Here is a 20,515-nt window from a genome sequence, read left to right as displayed (position 1 = left end):
GAGGTCTTAAATAACAAAGAAATGAGAGCACATCCAGGACAAGAAGTCAATACATTTAGTCCATTGTCTTCAGCTAGACTAAAGAGACTGGGCGTGGTGGCGCAAGCCTGTAATTCCAGCTCTTGGGAGGCTGAAAACAGGAGGATCACTAGGTGTCTGATCTGTGTAGTGAGATCCTGTAGACTCTGTACTAAATACATTAAAAAAAGAAAGAATATAGATGAAGTAAATATCCTGCCAGAGAGGAAGATGAGAGAGGAAACTGAGAAAGTGTTGGACAGACCCTGCATATGCACCCCCAGGCCCTCTGGCAGAAGATGCAGGAGATCAAGCTGAAAAGGACTGTAGCTTTCTCATCGCCGTTGAGGCAGTTGCTCGCAGGACCTTTCTGGACAGAGCAGATTTATCAGCGGTCAGAAGGAGGGGAGCTTATTTCATGACACCCATCCCTAATAAGGTGTGAGGGATCCTTGAAATGGTATTTGAATTACCCAAAGCTCTGTGACAGTATAAACAGCCCTAGGTACAAAGCTTGAGAGCCTGCACTACTAACTGGCTGTTTTATCTTAGGTGAGTCACAGTCTCCCAAAGTCGGCTTCCTCTTTTGGAAACTCAGCTAACACTGTCTGCCCCCAAAGGCAGGAAGGATAATATAAAGCAAAGTTTATTAAATGCCAGCATGTGTCCCTCATGAAACCACTTATGAGACATATGCCATTATACCCATTTACTTACATTATTAAACCCATTTACTTACATTATTAAAATGGTATATGAAAAGCACACAGCCTTGTCCTTGACACCTGAGAACTGCTTAATAAATAGCTATAAAATCAGGTCAATATCCCTACAAAAGAAATTGGCTATTTCTGATGTCTCTTAAGAGTAAGACTTCAGTGCCCAAATTTCAGGTTTGCATTTGTGTCTACAATTGATGCTGGGATTTTTGTCACGCTCTTGTGAAGAGAATAAAGGCCTTAATGCTGAATACAAACAATGTGTTCAAGTCAAGAAAAGCTGAATGAAGTCAGACCCTGCCGAAGGAAGAGACTTCACAAGGGAACATGACAGAGGACTGCGGCATCACCAAGCTCATGGGATTACAGGCCTTGGAGCTGCTGCAGCCGCCAGCCCAGGGTGCCACAGAACACAGCCATCTAGATTCAGTCAAACGCCCATCTCATTAAATTGTTTATTTTAATTTTTTTTTTTACTTAGCACTTAAACCATCCCTTTACTTGGGATTTACAGCTCTCTAAATATTTAGAGTTACATCTGGTTTTATGTTTGTATGTTTCAGTAATATTGCAATAAAAACCATCACCAACACTTTTCTCGTGGGAAGTTTTCCCCCTTTCAGAAGGATCCACCTCTTAAATAGAATAACGAGGACTAGGGCCAGCCTGCTAGCTCAGTGGACTAAAGCACCTGCTTAGGCAGAGCACAGGCCCTGGGGATCAATCCCTGGCCCCAATAAGCGGTGCCGGCCCCGCCCACAGGGTGCACTGAGATGGGGATTGAGACTGGACATGGTGGCGTGCACCTGTAATCCCAGCACCTGGGAGGCTGAAAACAGGAGAATCACGAGTTGAACCTAGTAAGAACCTGTAGACCCTACAGACCCTGTCCTAAATACAGGAGGGGGAAGAAAAAGAATAAGGATGACTAGAGAGTGGGAAAGGGGAAAGCAGGTAAGTACTATAGTGGGATATGAAAAATAACTTCTAAAGTTCTGTATAGCACAGCCAGGTAACTATGGTTGATGACTACTGTGTACCTCAAAATATTAACAGAGAGATTTTGAAAGTCCATAACATGAAGAAATAAGAGATCAGTGGTTGAAAATGAATATACCAATTACTGTCTTCTGGTGAAGACATACTGTACATGCATTGGAATACAACACTGTACCCCATAAATAGATACAATTACTATGTGCCAAACTAAGAAACTTTTTTCCCCCAAAAGGAACAATCTAGCAAAGTCTGAAAAGTTCCACGCCATGTACATTCAGGAAGCTCCCTCTTTCAATAGTGGCCATCATAACTTGCCTCAGGCAACACATTAACACACATATGGACCACCTCGGGCCAGGCAAGGGGCACTAACTAACATCCAGGGCCACTTTCCCAGCCTGCCTTCTCAGCTCCTCCCTAGGCAGGCTTCTTAACCTGCTCCCCAAGGACCAAAAATGCTCAACTACACTTCCTGAATGTCCTTAGACTGTTTACAGTAGGTTCATGGCAGAAGGGGAAAGAAACAAGAAGTTTGGGAAATAGGGAAAGGATGCCCAGGAAAGTTGTGGAACCCACTGTTAAGTCCTCCTTGAACTTGGAAGAAGCTACATGCAGAGAATGATGGGACTTAAAATGCAGCCAGACCTAGGATCCTTCTCAGACAAACTTCCACAGGGAAGGAAGGCCTGACCCTCACTCCAAGACCTTCCCTCTAAGAAATCAAGTTCACAGCAGCTCCCCAAACCCTTTTCTCTGAAGCAGAGTAAGGGTCTTTTTTGGGGGGGATACTGGGAATCAAACTCAGGACCTGAGCTTGCCAGACAGGTGCTTGTGCTGCCGAGCTATCTCCCCCACCCTAAGGATCTTTTTTTTTCTTTTTTCTTTTTAATGTATTTGGTACAGGGTCTTACTACACAACTTGGACTCGTAGTGATCCTGCTATTTTCAGCCTCCCCAGTGCTAGGATTACCACACAGGGTCTCTGTGGCCTGCTCAGGGTGCCTGGGGGCGGGGCCAGCAAGGCACATAGAGCTAAGAATCATTTTTTAATCACTCCCATGGGTTGGTCCTGCTGAGGGCTGCTCACTCTGAACTCTAAACCAGATCCTTCTTCACAGGCCAAGGCTGGGGACAGAGACAGCAATCCATGCAATAAAAATGTCAAAATGCCAGAGCAGTGAGAGACTGGAAGGGCTTCATGTCTAGCACCACCTGGCACAGGACCTGCTGCACAGGACCTGCTGCACAGGAGTTACTCTGCAAACACATGTGGTTGACAAAATGAGAGGACTCCAGACAAAAGAGCCAGTTGGATGGGGTGCCTGGCTGGCCCTCGCTCCATCTGACAGAGTTGTAAGACCCCACACCTCTGTAGCCCAGTCATCTCAAAAATCTAACTGTGCTTGACACTATCGCCTCAGGCAACTCAAAGAGTGAGCTTCAAAAACTTAGAACTACTCTTCCAGGGGCTGTGGACAAAGGCCAGCAGTGGGAGGACCAGGTTAATTAGGGAGCTGGAGGAGGTGAAAGGTAGAGAGGTCTAAGGTTTCAGCGGATACTAGATGCCTGGTCCCTGCCTGGCCCAGTTCCTACTCCAGCACTGGCTAACAACACCTACGCTTCCTACAGGGCTCTAATCCCCGGGAGGCAGGGTGTCTATCATGTAGGGTCAGAGCTGGAATGTTGTCCTTCCCCACAGACAAATTGTTTAAAAAGTCAGGCAGCCAAAGAAAACAAAAGAAGACCCTGGCTAAGGAGACCACCTTTATTTTTATTACTTTTTTTTTTTTTTTTTTTTTTTTTTTTTGTATTTTAGGGAAGAGTCTACAGGGTGCTCAGGGTCTTATTACTAGATCGGACTCTTAGTGATCCTCCTGTTTACAGCCTCCTAAGTGCTGGGATTACAGGCACACACCACTGTGCCCAGTCTCAATTGCCTTCTCAGTGTGCCGCGGGGGCGGGGCCGGCACATCAGGCCTCTGCTTGCAAGTGCTTTAATCCGCTGAGCTGTTTGGCCTAATTGGCCAGTGAGACCACCTTTATGACAGAGCCTATCAGAAACCCCACAGCCACCACCAGCACCACGCTGCACCCCCATGCACAGTGATTTCCATTGTGACTTTGGTGGCCCTAGGCATTTTCGCCTCCATGGGGCCTGTCCTCCTTTTAAATATAATAATATTAGTTAATTCTATTTTGCAACTACAATTGGTATAAAGACAAGTCAAATGTTACGCATTAAAACTTTTTTCTTTGATCAAAAGATCTTTTATAAATTTGGATTATGAAAGAAGAAAGAAATTAAAACATTGTATGTGGGCCCCTTTGACGTCTGAAGGAGAGAAGCTGGACGCTTAGTGAGACACCAGAGACAGAGTAGGGTGTCAGGACGGGGGTCAGGGGTTTGCTCCCCCATGGTGGGGGGTGTGCAGCGCAGAGGGCTCTGTGTTCCCCAGCACTGGCTCTTCCTTCTGTCCACCTGCACACACACCCCACCCCAGGTTGGGGCCAAAGTGGAAGCCAGGGACCCCGCGGGCCCCCACCCCGCTGCGCCCGGGCGAGCGCGGGCTCTTTCGGGCGGACTTACTTGAGTTCCACTGACCATGAGCCCAGCCATGGTGGCCCCGAGCCCCCTGAGCGCAGCAGCGGTGGCGGCGGCGGCGCGCAGTTCCGCACTGGACGGTCAGCTGACCCGGCGGAAGCCTGGGCAGCTGGGCCGACTGGGTGCGCGCTGCAGCCCCGGGGCAGTCCTCGAGCGCGGGACCCTGGGGCCGGAGCCTCCTCGGCAGCCAGCCGGCCGCCGCAACAGGTGGCCCTGCGTGCTCCCTGACTCCGACCTCCCCGTCCCGCCCCACGAGGTGTCCTGCAGACTTGAGTGCCCACAGCTTTGCCGCGCTAGTCCCGGGCGGGGCGGGGGAGGGAAGCGGAAGAAGGGGTCGCTATCAGGGGTGCCGCGTCTGAGCCGTTAGCTGGGAGCTTAGACTTTTGCTTTTCCTAAATTTCACAATCTAGATTACATAACTTCCCCCAACGGCTTGGAGGAGGGGCCTCGGGACCGAAGTCCCCTCCCCTGGCCAGGTTTGGTTGAAAGGACGCCCGGTGCGATGAGGGGGTTGGGATGGGGTTGTCCCAATACGGCAGCCTGAGATCACCTCACCCTGTCTGCGTGGCCTCTGGCAGGTGACAATAATGAACCCTAAGGAAGGAGAATGAATGGTGTGTCCAGATTTCAGGCTTACTCTGCATTGTGCAGTACGAGCTTCTATAGGGAGATTCAACTGCTCCTGTCCTGAGGAAAGTCCCCTGCCCTGCAGCGCCAGGGGTCCTTTAGAATGTCTGTGAGCTGTAAAGTTTTCTGTCTGTCTCTGTCTCTGTCTCTGTCTCTCTGTCTGTCTCTCTCTCTCTCACACACACACACACATATACACGCACCCTTCCTATCCATGTGCAGGTAACTCCTAAATGTCCCCTTCTGAAAGGATCTGTACTTCTCCCTGCCTAGCCTTACCTTTTTCTCTCCACCCTCCGGAAAGGCACCCAGATACCCCTGGGCTGTCACCACTCACACCCTGTGGTAGCTAAAGGCCCGCCCAGCCTTAACCATACAGGGGATGGAAGGGGTGTGAAACCTGTCCTCACCCATCAGAAGGGTCGGGTGCTGACACTCTCACAGCAAAAGACAAACTGACAAGAGAAAATGTTTATTTAAGCAAAGGCCTACAAGACAGGGGCTATGGTTTAAATCTAGATGTCTCCCAACAACTCGTGAAGTCATGGAGCTTTAGGGGAGTGACTAGGTCATGAGGTTTCATTCCTATCTGTGGCTTAGTCCACTGAGGACTTCAGCTGTGATGTTGGAAGGCGGAGTCTAGTGGGATGAGGTGTCCCTGGGGGCGTGGCCTGAAAGGATCCATCTCCCTCCTCTTCCCTTGATCCCTTTGTTTCCTGCCTGCCCTGCCCTGAGCTCTTTCTTTTCTGTGATGCCCCTCTGCCATGCCACCCTGCCTTGGTGCCAGTGGGCTATAAATTGGACCAAATAAATTGTGAACTAAATTAACTATAAACTCCATAAATTGTGAGCCAAAATAAACCTCCTCAAAATTGCAGATATCAGGTATTGTGTCTCAAGGAGGAAAAAGTAACTAAGATCACATGGGAGCCTTCAGAAATGGCAATTGAAAGATCCAGGGAAGACTATCTTTCTGCTAGGCAAGGTGAATAATAGCTGTGTAGAAATGGGTTGGCCAAAAGACTGAAGGAGGAAGCCTAGCAAGGCCTGTCTACATTCTTCTTGGTCTCAGCGTGGCAGCATTCCTTCCTTCCAGGTTTGGGGCAGGACCCCTCTGGAATGAGGGGCTTCTAGCCCTACTATCAGATAAGGCAGGAGGTCAGAGACTCTACTTAGAGCCAGCTGCTACTCAGAAAGATAAGCTGGTGTAAAACTTCCAGGATTTATGGCTTACGTTGGCTCTAATTTCTGTGACCCACCTGGGACCTTTGGTTTTGAGAACCAGCTTCAGGGAGAAGGAGGAGAGGTGAGACAGCAGAGCCAAGAAAAGAGAGGCTTCGAAAGCCTCCCAGTCTCCTTTAGTTCAAAGTGCTCAGCATGCCACGGCACCACACTTGAGGGTCTCGTTTGATGCACAGTGCCAGTCTATCTCCTGGGGGACCTGCCCACCCTCTCTCTGCTGGGAGGAGTGCACCCCACCCTGAGCAGCTGTGAGGATGCAGACTTGACTGTGTTTACTTTGAGGGGCTCCAGGAAATGCTGCAGCAAAAGGTCACCACAGGCCAAAACAAGAAAGCTTACCCTCCAAAGATAAGGGATCAAAGGCAGCCCTGTAGGACCAAGGGCCAGGCCCTCACCTCCGCCTCTTCACTGCTGGATGCACCGTCTCTGTTCCATTGTCTGCCTGTGTTTACCTTTCCTGCCTGAAAAGGAGGAAGCAGCAGCCCCCTGTCATGATACCCTGCCCCCCCCAGCCACCTTTCACCCCTGCTTTCCTCCAGGCTGTGGTAGGAGGGGACCTGTGGAGGCAAGGAAGCTGGCCCAGGCCCGCTGAGAGACCATCAGAAAAGTGTCCTCCTCTGCCCAGCCAAGGAGCAGCACCAGCAGCCTCTCTCTCCTCTCTGCCTCCAAATCATCTGGCAGCGACCCCAAGGAGGACAGGGGTCTTGTGCCCTTTCTAGGCCCCCTCATTGCTGTCCCCTCCTCCATGTGGCCCCAGGTAACCATTCTAGAGGCTGTTTCATCCCACGTGAAAACTTCCAATGAGTCCAGCTCAACTCATAAAACCATGCAAAAATCTCTAGTGTGACCTCCAAGCCTCACGATCCAGTCACTTCCCAATGCTGCAGCTTCCCCTCCGGCCTCTCACATCCCCTGCTTGGCCTTCCAGGTGCTGCTGGTCTCACCTGGAAACACTTTCCATCCCCGCCAGTCTCCATTTCTATGAACACACCAAAAAGTCCTGTTGACTGGATGGGGAAAACAGAAAAACTTAAGTTCAAGCTACCTCCGATCAAGGTGGGCTACAGTGTTTACAACGCAAATGAATGATGGTAGGAGCTACTGGGAGTTCTTGAGCAGAATACTTGCTTTTGCTCATCAAGATGCTAAAATAAATACTATAAATTGGTGGCTCATAAACAACAAAAAAACCTTTCATAGCTCTGGAGGTCAAGGTGTGCATGTTCTGTATGCGGTGAGACCCCACTTTCTGGTTCATAGACATCTTTTCATTATGTTCTCATCCTATGGAAGGACTTGAGAACTCTTGGGCTCTTTCAGAAGGGCAATAATTCCATTCAGAGGACTCCACCCTTATGACCTAATTACCTCTAAAGCACACACTTCCTAACACTGTCACCTTTAGAGGTTAGGGTCTTTGCATGAGTGTTAGGTGGATAGAAACATTCAAGCTATTGCAGTAAAAGTTTCCTGAATGCATTTAAAGGTGATCAGCAGAAAGGTAATTGAATTCACCCCTCCTTGCTGCCTTAGCTTCCGGCAGCTCAGAAGAGAGGAAGAATAGGATGGAAAAGTGAAAAAAAGGGAAGGGGAAGGGAGAAGGAGAAGAACCAAGGAAGATTGAAAAAGGAAAGGAAGACATCCCCTCCCTATCACTTTCTCAAAAAAAAAAAAAAAAAAAAAAAATAAAGGTAATAATAAATAATTATTCTTTGAGTAATATGGAGAGAAGAGAGCTAAAGAATCCCAAGAGCAGGCTGGCCCAGAAGGTGAACAGACAGTCCCTTTGGGATTCAACAAGTCCCATTTGTCTTCTTGGTGGACCAACTCACCCCTGCCCCAGAATTACTAAGGGACAAGGCAGGCTGCTGCAGTCATCTGGGTCTTTCCTGGGTCGCTGCACCCCTCTGCACAGCCAACTGTATGTGAGCTATAAGCTTCCCTAAGCCTGCCCCATTTTCTTCCACAGTCCTTCTACCCAGCTTCCAAAGACCATGGGCTGCGCTAGGTACTGTGGACATGCATGACATTCCTGGTCTTGTGAATCCTAGAGCTCTAGGACCACCTGGAAAGTGACAAGCGTCGGCACACACAACAGGATACTTCCTTATCACCCTGGGTTTAAGGGCCAGAATCGCAGTCCTACTGTCATCCTTCTTGTTGTTGTTAATTTTTTTGGCAAAGGAGGCCCTTTCCCTTACAGTCCTTCCTCCACCACATTCCTGGGGACAAAAAGGAAGATCCTGTTTATTTCCAATCAAGGCAGTTGATGCTGGGGTCAGCTAGACCAGCCAAACAGGAACCAAAGCTTTAAATCTTCCAACTCTGAGCATTAGCTGCTGAGAGGAATGGAGAGTGAACCAAGTTTTCTTGGCAGGCCTGCCTGTCCATCGCTGCCCTTCTCTTGGGCCTGGACTCATTCCTTTCAGGCCCAGCCCCTGGCATGGTAACAATGTTGCTGTAATTAATTATACCTATTCCCCATTTCAGATTCACCACATTTAGATTTCAGTTCTTTTAAAAAACATCGTGTAGACAGGAAAAGGAATGTTGTAGGTCTGTCCTGATTCAAAGTTGTATATGGTTAGATTTTTGGACTTACGTGTAAACATAAGAATTATACAATTCTTTATGCTTATTTTTAAAATATATTCTAATTTTTTAATGTTTTTTCATCATATTCTGTAGGGACTTAAGGTTCAGCATATCAATACTTGAGGAAAAATACCTGTTCCATGTTATGCCTAAGATGTTTGATATGCAGACAGATAGTGAGGTTAAGCTTAACAGCCTAGGTTGTATGGTAATAACAATAAACCTCTCTTCTGGAGGGTTAACAACCTAAGTTTGCAGACCAAAATTAGAGAAAAAGAAGGGCTGCAAGGAAAGCCAACATTTTGGCCCTAGCCTTCCAAGGTCAATTAAGACTCAAGACATATGAGATCTTGTACTGTAACGTCACGTAACTCAGTAGTGTCCCAAATTTTCTGATCAAGGAGATTATGGGGCCAAAGAGGAAAGTGATCTATGATGTAGAGTGTGCCTAAGGAGAGTCACATGGAGAGAAAACATTCTCTCAGACTTCCACTGAGAGCACATTGGCCAAACCATGGCCGTGACTCATCCACATGGCTGACACTGACAAAGGATCTACAATCTGAGGTACAGGATCTCAGAATAAATCCTGAGGGGATTTCACTGACCTTATCAGACCCAAAAGCTACAACTTTTGTTGCATAGTTCTTGCTTTATCTTGTTCTTAACCACCCAGCAGAAAAGTAAAAAAACAAAATATAAGAAGTAAAGCCATGCTGTTATGTTGAGCTGTAGGGGACTCAGGTCAACAATTTCTGACATTGCCAGTGAAGCGGAAGACCCAATACTATGATGGACTACTTTACTCTTTTAGAATATTTTGCTGAGTTAACACACCTATAATATTCAAATGACGGAGCTAAACAAAAAAAAAAGGGATACAGATGAATGTCCATTTTGTATCTGTGTATTCAAAATGGTTAGGATAGATATATAGTTGCATTCTCTTAATGAATAGAATGATTTTTTCTAATGGTGTTTGTAAGTAGGATCACAAGTCTGCATCTTGTACAGCAATTAACCACTAAGAAGAATATATGCAGTGTATTATTTGTTGAAACTGTACTTTTGATTTGATTTGAAACTGTCTCATTGCTATATGTTTATCAATAAAACTTTGAAAAGAAAAAAAAAGAATATATGCAATGTGTTAATTACTGAAACTGTCCTACCAATTTGGTTTGAAACTGTCTCATTGCTATTTGTTTCTCAATAAAATTATGGGGGAAAAAAACATGATGTCTATACATGAAATGTTCTTCATTGTTCCTGTGGCCTCTTTTGAGCCTCAAAGTGGGAATTCAGGAAATGCAGGAAAGAGAAGTTTTCTTTTTCTTTCTTTTCTTTTTTTTTTTTTTTTTTTTTTTTTTTTTTTTTTTTTTTTTTTTTTTTGGCAGAACTGGGGATTGAACTCAGGCCCTTGCACTTGCCAGGGAAGCGCTAATTCTACTGAGCCATCTCCTCAGCCCCGAGAAGAATTTTTCAAGGCCCTCTCTGAACTGTGAGGGCACCCAGGGCAATCTGTGCTCCAAACACTCTAGCGTCTCCCAAGCAGAACAAGTTAAATTTTTTTAAATGTATCTTGAATACCATCATTCTGTTTGCATGAGTATTCATTTCACAAATTCTAGTGCATTATTATTTACTATTATATAACTGTTACTATTAATTCCTATAATTTCCCTTCCCTTTGGGCCTGAGGAGCTTTTGTTGTTCCCTTATTAAAATGCTCATAGCAGGAAAAGGGAGGGAGGAACAGGAGAGTAAAAGGGGGGCTTCTCTTTTCAATCTATTTGTCTGTGATTTTTGCAACAGTCATATAACCACTTTTGTGATTAAAAGTAAAAAAGAAGATTGGCATAGAAGAGACAGAGAAAACAATTTACCATGGAAATTCCTACCTGTTCACCTCTTAGCATTACTGTAGCAAATCCTAAGAACAGCAAGGAGAAGCAAATCCTATTCCCGGTTTGCCAGGAACTTGCCACAGTCTTCAGCTGAGCTTAGGGGACAAGTTAGCTCTGAGTGGAGGATAGGGAAGGAGAGAACCCACCCAACTGTGTATCTGCAGTGAGGCCATCTTTCCAGAAGCACGGGGGCGGGGGTTCTGCCACCTGGAAGTTGGGAGGAGGGCTCCCACCACCCTCCCACTAAAAAACTAGGGAAGTTGGCAGTGTGCTCCATAAATAGCCAACTGTCTTCTTTTTCAAGCACTGTGGATTTGTGAATATCCAAAGGCATTATTTTAGAAATCATCTATTCCAACTGCCGATGAAGGAAACTGAGACCTACAGAGGACAAGACTCATCCAGTGTCACCAAGAAGAGAGTCCCTGTCCCCAGGTCAAAGAAAAAAACAGGGCTCTTCCTACATGTGGCTAAAACCCGGATGAGGAGGCCAGGAGGAGCCCTGAAAAATGCCATTTCACATCTAATCGCTCCTTGTCACGTCGTAACCATTTTCCTCCTGTGAAGCCCCACGCTGATGGATCAGAAATAACATTTTCAAAGTTATATCTACAAGGAAATGGCTATTAATGTTCTTCCTCTCCTTTTAGAGCACCGAGGAATACATATTAATTTTCTCTCTAGTTATATTGCCTATTTGCAAATTGTATTCACTACCCAGGGCTCCAATTTGTTCTACCCCTGAAGAGACGATGATGAATAAATGTGTTCCTGGAAATAAAATAAAATAAAATAAATTGTCACTGAGATTTATTTTTATAATTATTTACAGGGATTATTTGAGGATGTATGGGGGGCTAATAATAATAATAATAATGTGCACACGAGGGCTCTGGCATGACTTACCAGTATTAATACTGAGTTTCTTCCTACTTTGCCAAAAGGAGCCTGGCTGCTCTTTGCCACTGTGAGCCACAGGCAGAGAAGGCACCAACTGCACCCGTGCCGCCAGGGCCAGAGGCTGATGGCTGGACAGAGGGCTGCTGTAGTCTTGCAATGACCAGTGCCCTGACCTGGAGTCCTGGAATCAATACCTCACTTTGCCACTGGGCTGGGAATAGACCACAGAGAAGGAAGAATGGAGCCAGCAGGCAGCAGCAGGCAGAGACAGGAACGCTGGAGACAGTAAAGGGCACCTGGATGTACTTGCAAGGAGAATCCTCAGGGCTTTGTGAAGGCTTGGGTAGGAGAAGTCTGAGACACACAGAAACCAACCTCTCACATTGGGCCTGAGCAACTGGAAGGATGGAATTAGCATGCAGAGATGAATGAGAAAATGGGGGGATTCTAGGGTCCAGAGGGCATTTTGGGACCTGACACATTTGAGATGACCTTCAGATCTTCAAGTGGAGATGTGAAGCTGGCAGATAGACATGACTGTGGGCTTTAAGAGACAGGTCTGGATTAGACTTAGAAATCTGGGGCCCCTCAGCCTTTAGGTGACATATAAAGCCCCATGACGGGAAGAAAAGCTCTGAAGACTGGGCCCCAATATACAGCTGGAGAGGCAAGGAAGAGCCTAAGGCAAGCTAGGACCCAGAAACCAAGAAAAGAAAATCATCAGAAAAGTTAGTCGGAGGCAGGAAGATCAATGTTTGAGCTCAGCCTGGGATCAAAGTTTGAATCTAGGCCTGGCCCAGCCTGAGCAACTTAGTGACTTAGTGAAACTGTCTCAAAGTTAAAAATAAAGGAACTGGGTGTGATGGCGCATACTTGAAATCCCAACACTTGAGAGACTGAGGCAGGACATCTTACAAGTTGGAGGTCAGCCTGGGCTACAGTGGTTCTTCATCTCTAAACAACCAAGCAATAGAAGGGCTGGGGATCTACCTCAGTGTGAAGGCCCTGGACTCAATCCCCAGTAACACAGGCACACATACACACACACACACACACACACACACACACACACACTCACACACACTCACACAGAGATAAGTTATCCAATATATAGCCAGTTCAGACAAGGACCACCAGGAACACTGGAAACACTCAGTGAATAGGGCATCTTCATGGTCTCAAAGCATCATCCCACTGGTAACCCACAAATCACCAAAGGGGAACATTGTCATCTTTACAGCTGCAAGCACCAGAGGTCAGGACCCCAACAAAGAGCTCAGACTGTGCATCTCTAAGGTGACCTCCTGAGCATCTGATGCAACTCAGCAGGCAGTTCACACCCCTTGTCTATTATTCTTGCCAAAAAGGTTTAATCAGAATTCACTCCAGAGATTACAGGCAAATCTGTAATGTGGACACTTTCACAAGACAACTGGACTTCACGGTCCAAAACGTCACTGTCCCTGGGAGGAGATGGAATGAGAGGATTATCCTAGATAAAATGAACTAAAGAAACATTGGAAGCCAAGTATGATATATGAACCCCTTTATTGGATCCTGGAACTTCGGGAAAGAACAACTTGAAGGACATTTTAGTGAGAAATGTTAAGAACATTTAAATGAGAACTATTAGGTGATATTACTGAACATTAACTTTTCTTGGTTGTGCTAATTTTTTTTTTTTTTTTTTTGAGGCTAGTCTCACTATGCAGCACAGCTGGCCTTGAGCTTGTAACGATCCTCCTGCAGTATCATCCTGAGAGCTAGAGGACAGCTGTGAGCCACCATGCCTATTTGTGGTTGTGTTAATGGCACAGTTGTTTCATAACAGAAGAATATTCCATTCCTGGGGAGCTTCAAGCTGAAGAAATTAGAAAGAGAGATGAAGATGCATACAAATTTCAAACAGTTCAGAAAGAGAGACAGAGACAGAGACAGACAAAGAGTCAGAGAGAGATTATCTGGTGAGTTTGGAAGAAGAATATTGTGCAGGTGGTGGCTTGCCAACTAGTGGTCAACTCATAGCACCCAGCTGAACTGAAATGTGGTGCTGGGTGTGGGAGAACAGTTGTTAGGGTGATGACCTTGTAAACCCTACCACAACAGTATGCTTATTGTCCTATTCTTTCAATTTGTTCCTAAGTTTGAAAATTTTATGAATAAAATATGAAGACTAAAAGAGAGAGGAAGAGAGTGATCAACTCTGTCTAGTGCTGTTTAAGGCCAAGGAAAGATGATAGATTCACATGGGATTTGACAACACAGGAGGACACTGGTAACCTTGAGAAACAGAGACAGCAAAAAGGTAGGCTGGGGCCTGATGCTAGAGCTGTGTAGGTCTGGCTTGGCGGAAGGGAGGGGAATGATTACATTTGTGTTTCAGAGCTACTGGCCAGGTACTAAGAAGGAAAGTAAGTCAGGAAGGTCCTCGTAGCCCCAGACAGTGCATCCTGTCCCACTGGCCCAGGAAGAGTGTCGGGGACTGGAATGCAGACTGAAGACTGGAGGGGACAGAGCAGCCATGGGGACATACAGAAGGAACAGTTGCCAAGACATCACAGCCCAGTTGCCTTCCCGTTAGGCAAGTTTGAGAGTCAAGATGGAGCCCCTCACCAAGACACCAGATGGGGGTGGGGGGTGACAGGCCCTGCATGGGATGGGATGCAGCTGGAGTTTTCCCGCACTGTACCCACCTCTGAGAAACACAACAGACCTTGTGCTCTGGGACCGACCACAGCGTGGTGGAAGACCCCTGGAGTTACCTCCTCCCTGCTCTCTGCTCCTCTGATGTCTGAGCCAAGCTCAGGATACTGGGACTATGGCTCTGGGTGTAACAGTGTTTTGCAGGCGGCTTTGTTCATCAAAGTCCCCATGCCTTGGGAATTTCTCCCCAGAATCCCTCCCAAGCCCTACTCACTCTGGTCCAGCTTTCCCAATGGGCTACCTTTGAGTGACCACGCAAACATCTGAGAGAACATTTTAGAGCCTCTTGCATATGCCTGGCATTGCTGCCGGCTGTTCGACAGCATCATATACATTTATATCTGTTTCTGACTTCCCAAACTGTGGTCTGCTCCTTGAGCATAGGGAACCCCGTTTATGTCTCAAGGCATTCCTGGCCAACACACTGGAAGGAGAGGACATGAAAGAAAGAGGGAGAAGAGGTCACAACCTACCATGCCTCTCCATGCTAAAGATGCCCTAAAAACTCACACTGTGGGGATCACTTCTCACGTCCATGGGAGGGGGCAGAGTTACTTGGAGGCCATCACTACCACTGCCTGGCCTCCCCACCCTCTAATTCCTGAGTTCGAAGCCCTGGAAAGAAGCTTCCCCAAGCACAACCCACAGCGCTGTTTCCGAAGCTGTTTGCAATGACTCACCCAATTAAGAGCATCTACATAACAAAGCCTCACCAGGCGCAGAGGTCACAGAGACTGCGAAGTGTGTCTTTCGTGTGTGTGGCAGAGGAGGTTCACTAATTACCAGTCATTTCCACCCCTCAAGAGCCTGTCAGCCTTTGAGATGCAAAGGGATAAAAGGATCCCCGAATTCCCACCCCATACTAATCATGCCTCCCTCTCCAACGCACCCCTGCCTTTCAAACCTGTGACTCATAAGTGCCACTGGTGGGTCTCTTCCCACCTGGCTGAGAGTGGGGAGAGAAAAGGGAGAGGAAAGAAAGAAAAGAGCTTGCCTGGTTTGAGAGCATTTTTATAGCAATAGGCAGGCACAGGGAGGTCTGCACCAAGATCTTTGTTAAGCAAGTAAGCAAACAAAACTTCGGTTTGCTCTTGTGTCTTAAAGGCAATAAATGTTTGTAGTAGAAACTACATATAGCAAGAAGAAAGCCAAAGTTGCCCAAGCCCCTAGCCCGGAGATGATCTATGGTCCTGTGCATGCCCTTGCAGCCTGCTTTCTAAGCCACAAGTATTTCCTGTTGGGTGTGCATGTTCCTGCTCTTTCACAACTGGCTCTTGAAATTGAGTGGCACATCCAGTATCCCATGAGTACATGGAAAGGTGAGAGTCAGCCCGGAAGCTGGTCTAGACGAGCAGAGAAAGTATGTGATGGGCATTGGCACACAAGCGGAGGCATTAGGAGAATTTCCAACGCCGCCCAAGGCTGTTTTAAGGCAGTCAAGAGCCCTGGCCTTTGAACCTGAACAACTGAGTTCCTCTCTGGGAACCTCAGTTTCCTCAGCTGTGAAATGGCATCCCAGTATGCACCTAAAGAATTCTTGTAAGGATTAAGAGAGATCCCTTTAATGCAAAAGGACTCCATAAACATTGGATATTTTATCACTCATTTTTAATAAATGCTCAATAATTAGTGCTTGCCTTTTTCTTGGTCCGCTGCTAGTCTGTGTTGAGAATATAAAGAAAGCATCTGGTTCAGGCCTGGAAGGAGCTTAAGACCTAATTAGCAAGTGGAGCACACACACACAAACACAAAGTTAAAAGCTAAGAATTTAAATAGCTAATAAAAGATATCATCAATTAGTAGATAATTAAGTGTCAGATGAGTGGCACCGACAGCACTCTGGGGGTGCAGAGGTAAGAAAGAACAAGGGGAGGGACTGTGACAACCAGGGCCAGGCACTATTTCATTTCCCAGTGACCCTGTGAGGTGGGGACTCATTGCATCCAGTTCATAGAGGAGGAACAGAAACTTCAGAGAGGTCCCACACTGCATAACCCGGGTGGCACTGATCTCTAGAACCAAACACTTCAAGTCTGGAGCCCACCACACACTGGAGTGCTCTGCTCTACTCTGATGAGTGGGTGTGGGGTGAGGGGCTGCCAGGCCCAGGCCCACAATCAAAGCCAGGACTGGGGGGCGGGTGATGCCATGGGAAATACCCCAGGCTGCCTGGATGGCTGGTCTTGGGGGACAGAGGGAAGCAAGCTTTGGTGGTAAGGTGGGAAAAGAGGCACTAGGGCATGGGGTGATGCTTTTGTTTGGGTTGGAAATTAGTTATCCTGAGGCTTGGGGCAATGTGACATCTTAGTCTAATCAAAGTGCTATTTGGGAAGGCAAGACTGGGAGAAGAGATCTAGGAGGATTTTTTCTTTCTTAATGATTTTTTTCATTAATGCAGGTCTGTAATACATAATGTTTACATTTCCTTGCATGGAGTTGGTTCACGTATATAACACATCCTGTTCCTCTTTTTATACCCTTTCCCTTTCCCTTCCTTATCTCCTCCTTTGTCTCTTGATTCCCCTTCCCATTGAGAAAGATCAGTTTCCCTACTTCCTGTTATCTTTTATTCCGCTTGTTATTTATACAGGAGGATTTGACAAGAGAGATGAGGAGGGAGGCTGGAGGAGAAGCATCCTGGAGAAGGTGGTACCAAGCCACCCTCCTAGAAAGCCCTCCCCTCTACTTTTCTCCCTCCAGTACTGGGGATTGAACCCAGGACCTTGAACTGAGCTACATTCCTAGCTTATTTAATTTTATGTTTTGGGCTAGGGAGATAGCTCAGTAGAATAAGTGCCTGCCTGGCAAGCACAGGGTCCTGAGTTTGGACTCCAGTAAAAAAAAAAAAAAAAAAAAAAAACCAGAAAAAGAAAGGAAATTTAATTTTATGTTTATTTTTGAGTCAGGATCTCCCTATATTGCCAAATTGCTCAAGCTGGACTTGAACTTGCAATCCTCTTATCTGTCTTCCTGAGTGCTGGGATTATAGGCCTATACCACCACACCCAGCTTACACCACTGTTTGCTTGTTTGTTTCTGGTGTTTGTGAAACAGGGTTTCACTATGCAGTTCAAGCTGACCTTAAACTCACTTTGTGGCCCAGCCTCCAACTTGCAGCAATCCTCCTGCCTCAGAGTGCTAGGATTACAGGCATGCACCACCATGACTAGCTTTCCCCTGCTTTTTAACTCTAGACTAATTTGGCCTCAGCTGCATTTGGTCCCCATGACTGTCAGCCTCATCTTATCAGATTTACTAACTCCTCTGCAGTGGAGTTCTACAGGAAGCAGCTCATTTGTTCATTCTGTTCCAATTCATCCCGTAAGTGCTCAAGATCTTATTTCAGAAAGGGAATCAACTGGTCCCCACATGGGGCTAATTACCACTAAGAGGAAGGAGGAGGAAGACGATGCTAATGCCATGACAGAGCTGATCCTGCAAACGCTGCCATCCCCAAGCCTGGCACACCCACCCTCCCCATACTGAGTAGCATTTGGGCCCACAACTGCCAGTTCTCACCCCCACACCTCCATCCCTGTTGGAGAGGCTGGGCCCCACCAGTGAGTGGCAAAGGGGTCACTCTCCTTCTGAGGAAGCAGGCAGAGAGAGATTCAGAACATGACCACACAGCTCCTAAAATAAACATGGTGGATATAGCCAAAGAACTGTGTGACAGGGGTCCCTGGAGCACCACAGACTCAGCAACAGAGGGGAAGACTAAAAAAGGAATATCTTTGAAAATGTATTCATATAACTAACAGGTATTGATTACTTTTGGTGTTCATAGTGTTTTGGGGAATAAAAGTAAAAGGGCATCATTTGCACCCTTCTTACATGCTTTGGAAAAGGTGGGGGGTGGGAATAGAGACAGAAACAGGGGAGAAACAAATAAATACTGAGCCCAGAGAAGGGAATATCTTGGCCAATGTGAGGGATTAAGGAAAGCACAATGCAATGTGGGATGAAGCCTTTCTACCCCCCCCCACACACACACACAAAACCTCGAATGCTCCAAACGACCACCTTCCCAAGCAACTTTGGCCTACAGGTGTTACTGTGCTGTTGATTGCATATCACAAATGTTTTTTGAGCACCACAAGGTACCAGATGCTTAAGCTCTTAAACTCTGCTGAGAAGAATCAGAGTTGATTGTCACCTAAGTTGGTCAATCTGGATAATGTCCTTTGATGGCTTAGAAACAGTCATCAGACACACTGAGTGCCATCCAGGCTGTGTGTTATGAGGGGAGGGGAGAAACTCTGAACACTTTCAAACCAGATGGGGGTAATTCTTTCCCCACAAAGCTTTGCTAAGAGGTAAAAAAACTACGCTGTGAAGCTACCTAGAAGAGTGTCCAGGACCCAGTAGGAATTTCATAAAATCACTAATATGATTCTCTCACCCAATCCTGCCACAACCAAGTCTCACTGCTGATTTTCAAGGTTTTTACTTGAAATCATTACCTGGCTGGGTTGGAGGCATTCAGCCAGGCAGGTTGGAACCAAGGCCCCACGCGGGGACCCCTAGTAGGATCCCACAGGCACAACTAAGTAGCAATCACCATCCGGCCTGTTTGGAAGCCACCCAATGAGCCAGGCTGTGGCAAATCAGTTGATATTGTTGGTTGTGAGTGACAGAAACAAGCTCGGGCTGATTTAAGCAGAAAATGACTCTGTCAGAAGGATAGGAGGAAGCTCACAGAATCTGTGAGAAGACTAGAGACCCACAACTGGGAAACTGATGAGAACCAGCAGTGGCTGTAAATAGAGGTGTGGTCTGTCCTGCCACGAGAACCGTCTAGTTAGGCCACTGGCTGAGCAGCCACCATGATCACACTGGCCATGGAGCACAAGTCTTCCCTTTTCCGTTTCACCTAGACAGTCAAGGCCATTGCCCTAGGTTGTGCACGGTGCTGAGAAGGATTTTCCAAGCCCCAAGTTCCTGTTCATCCCCTGACAGTCAGAGGCCCAGATGGGGTGTCCCCCAGTGGAACCTCAGTCACCAGGCCAGGGAGGAGGATATGGTCTTTTCTGTTTCTAGAGGTGGGAGCAGACCCTGCTTTTCAACAAAGGGTATGTGAATTCAGATATTAGGCAGTCAAATGAGGAAGAAGAAGAAGAAAACCTTAACTGCCTGCTATATAATAGTGTACTGGGGGTTAAGTGTCTTAACACAGTTTATGGCCAGTAACTTGGCTATTCTAAAATACCAAAAACATCCCATAAGAATATTTGCCAGTCTCTACACTGAAACCTATACTTGTAGGAAGTCCTCTCAAATAAGCTTCTGAAACTTCTTTTGGACTACTGCAGTGGTATTTCCTTGGTGTAACACCATTGGAAGTGCTTGCTAAAAGGGAAGGTTAGGATACGTATGGCTGAAAAATATAAAAATCCTCATTTCACTGAGCTAAAGAAATAAGCACTTTATTTTTCTAACAAAGGTTTTGAAGGAGGGAGTCACTGATGGTGGCTCTGCATCCCAGTGACATCAGCATTCAGTCTCTCTGTTATTTTCTTGCACTTTTTCTCCTGGTGACAGATGGCTACAGATTATATCTAAGTTCATAGAAGAAGGGAGAAAGAGGAAAGAGTCAAAATGTTTGCATCATCCCCTTTGGAACATCAAGACTAGAGCATTTCTCAACAGCTGTCCTCCTGTTTTGCCACCCCTTTATTTCTACTTGCTCTTTATGGGCCAAAAGTAGGTTTCATAGCTATCCCTAGCTAGAAAGATGGCTAGGACAGAAGAAATAGTACTTTCATGATTGTCCTATGCCAACTGCGAAGCACCTCCAGGATCTGGTCCATTGCTACCAAGTTAAGTGAGGAAGAAGGAATGAAGTGAATCATGCACAGCTTGCCTAAGTCCTAGGGTCAGGTTTGGCTGTCACACTATTGGAAACCAGACAAGCACTGGGGACAAGAGCTTCTAAGAAGGAACAACAGAAGTACAACAGAAACACAGGGCGGGTGATGGAAACAAAGAAATCTGACTGAGCTGATGTCTAGCCCATTGAATTATTGGTAATCTATCCTATAGAAAAAAGTCACCCTTTTTTGGCAAGGATACAGACATAAGCAATTTCATTAGGGGGAAAAAAGCCTAGTAACAATGCATATGGCCAGTAATTGAGGAATGACTGAATAAGTGTAGCATATACATTTTATGTAATATTTACATCTTAAAAGTGAATAAATTAA

General features: G+C 46.4%; 1 protein-coding gene across 2 annotated transcripts in view; it reads right to left on the bottom strand.

Moving 5' to 3' along the window:
- The window catches only part of Lrmda (leucine rich melanocyte differentiation associated), a 1,112,503-nt gene extending 1,107,899 nt beyond the window's left edge, over positions 1-4,604 (bottom strand). Inside the window, exon 1 of one of the 2 annotated variants that reach the window (XM_023718924.1) lies at positions 4,324-4,604. In XM_023718924.1, coding sequence (XP_023574692.1) covers positions 4,324-4,353 — 30 coding nt within the window. In that variant the 5' untranslated portion in view covers positions 4,354-4,604. The remainder of the gene's footprint in view (positions 1-4,323) is intronic. The other variant, XM_004624390.2, reaches the window with a different exon arrangement.
- Between the last annotated feature and the right edge of the window lie 15,911 nt (positions 4,605-20,515).

The sequence above is a fragment of the Octodon degus genome, unplaced genomic scaffold, assembly GCF_000260255.1.
Source record: "Octodon degus isolate 3935 unplaced genomic scaffold, OctDeg1.0 scaffold00005, whole genome shotgun sequence".
NCBI classification, from domain to species: Eukaryota; Metazoa; Chordata; class Mammalia; order Rodentia; family Octodontidae; genus Octodon; species Octodon degus.
The sequence above is the reverse complement of the archived record's forward strand: the minus strand, read 5'-3'. Positions and strand labels throughout refer to the sequence as shown.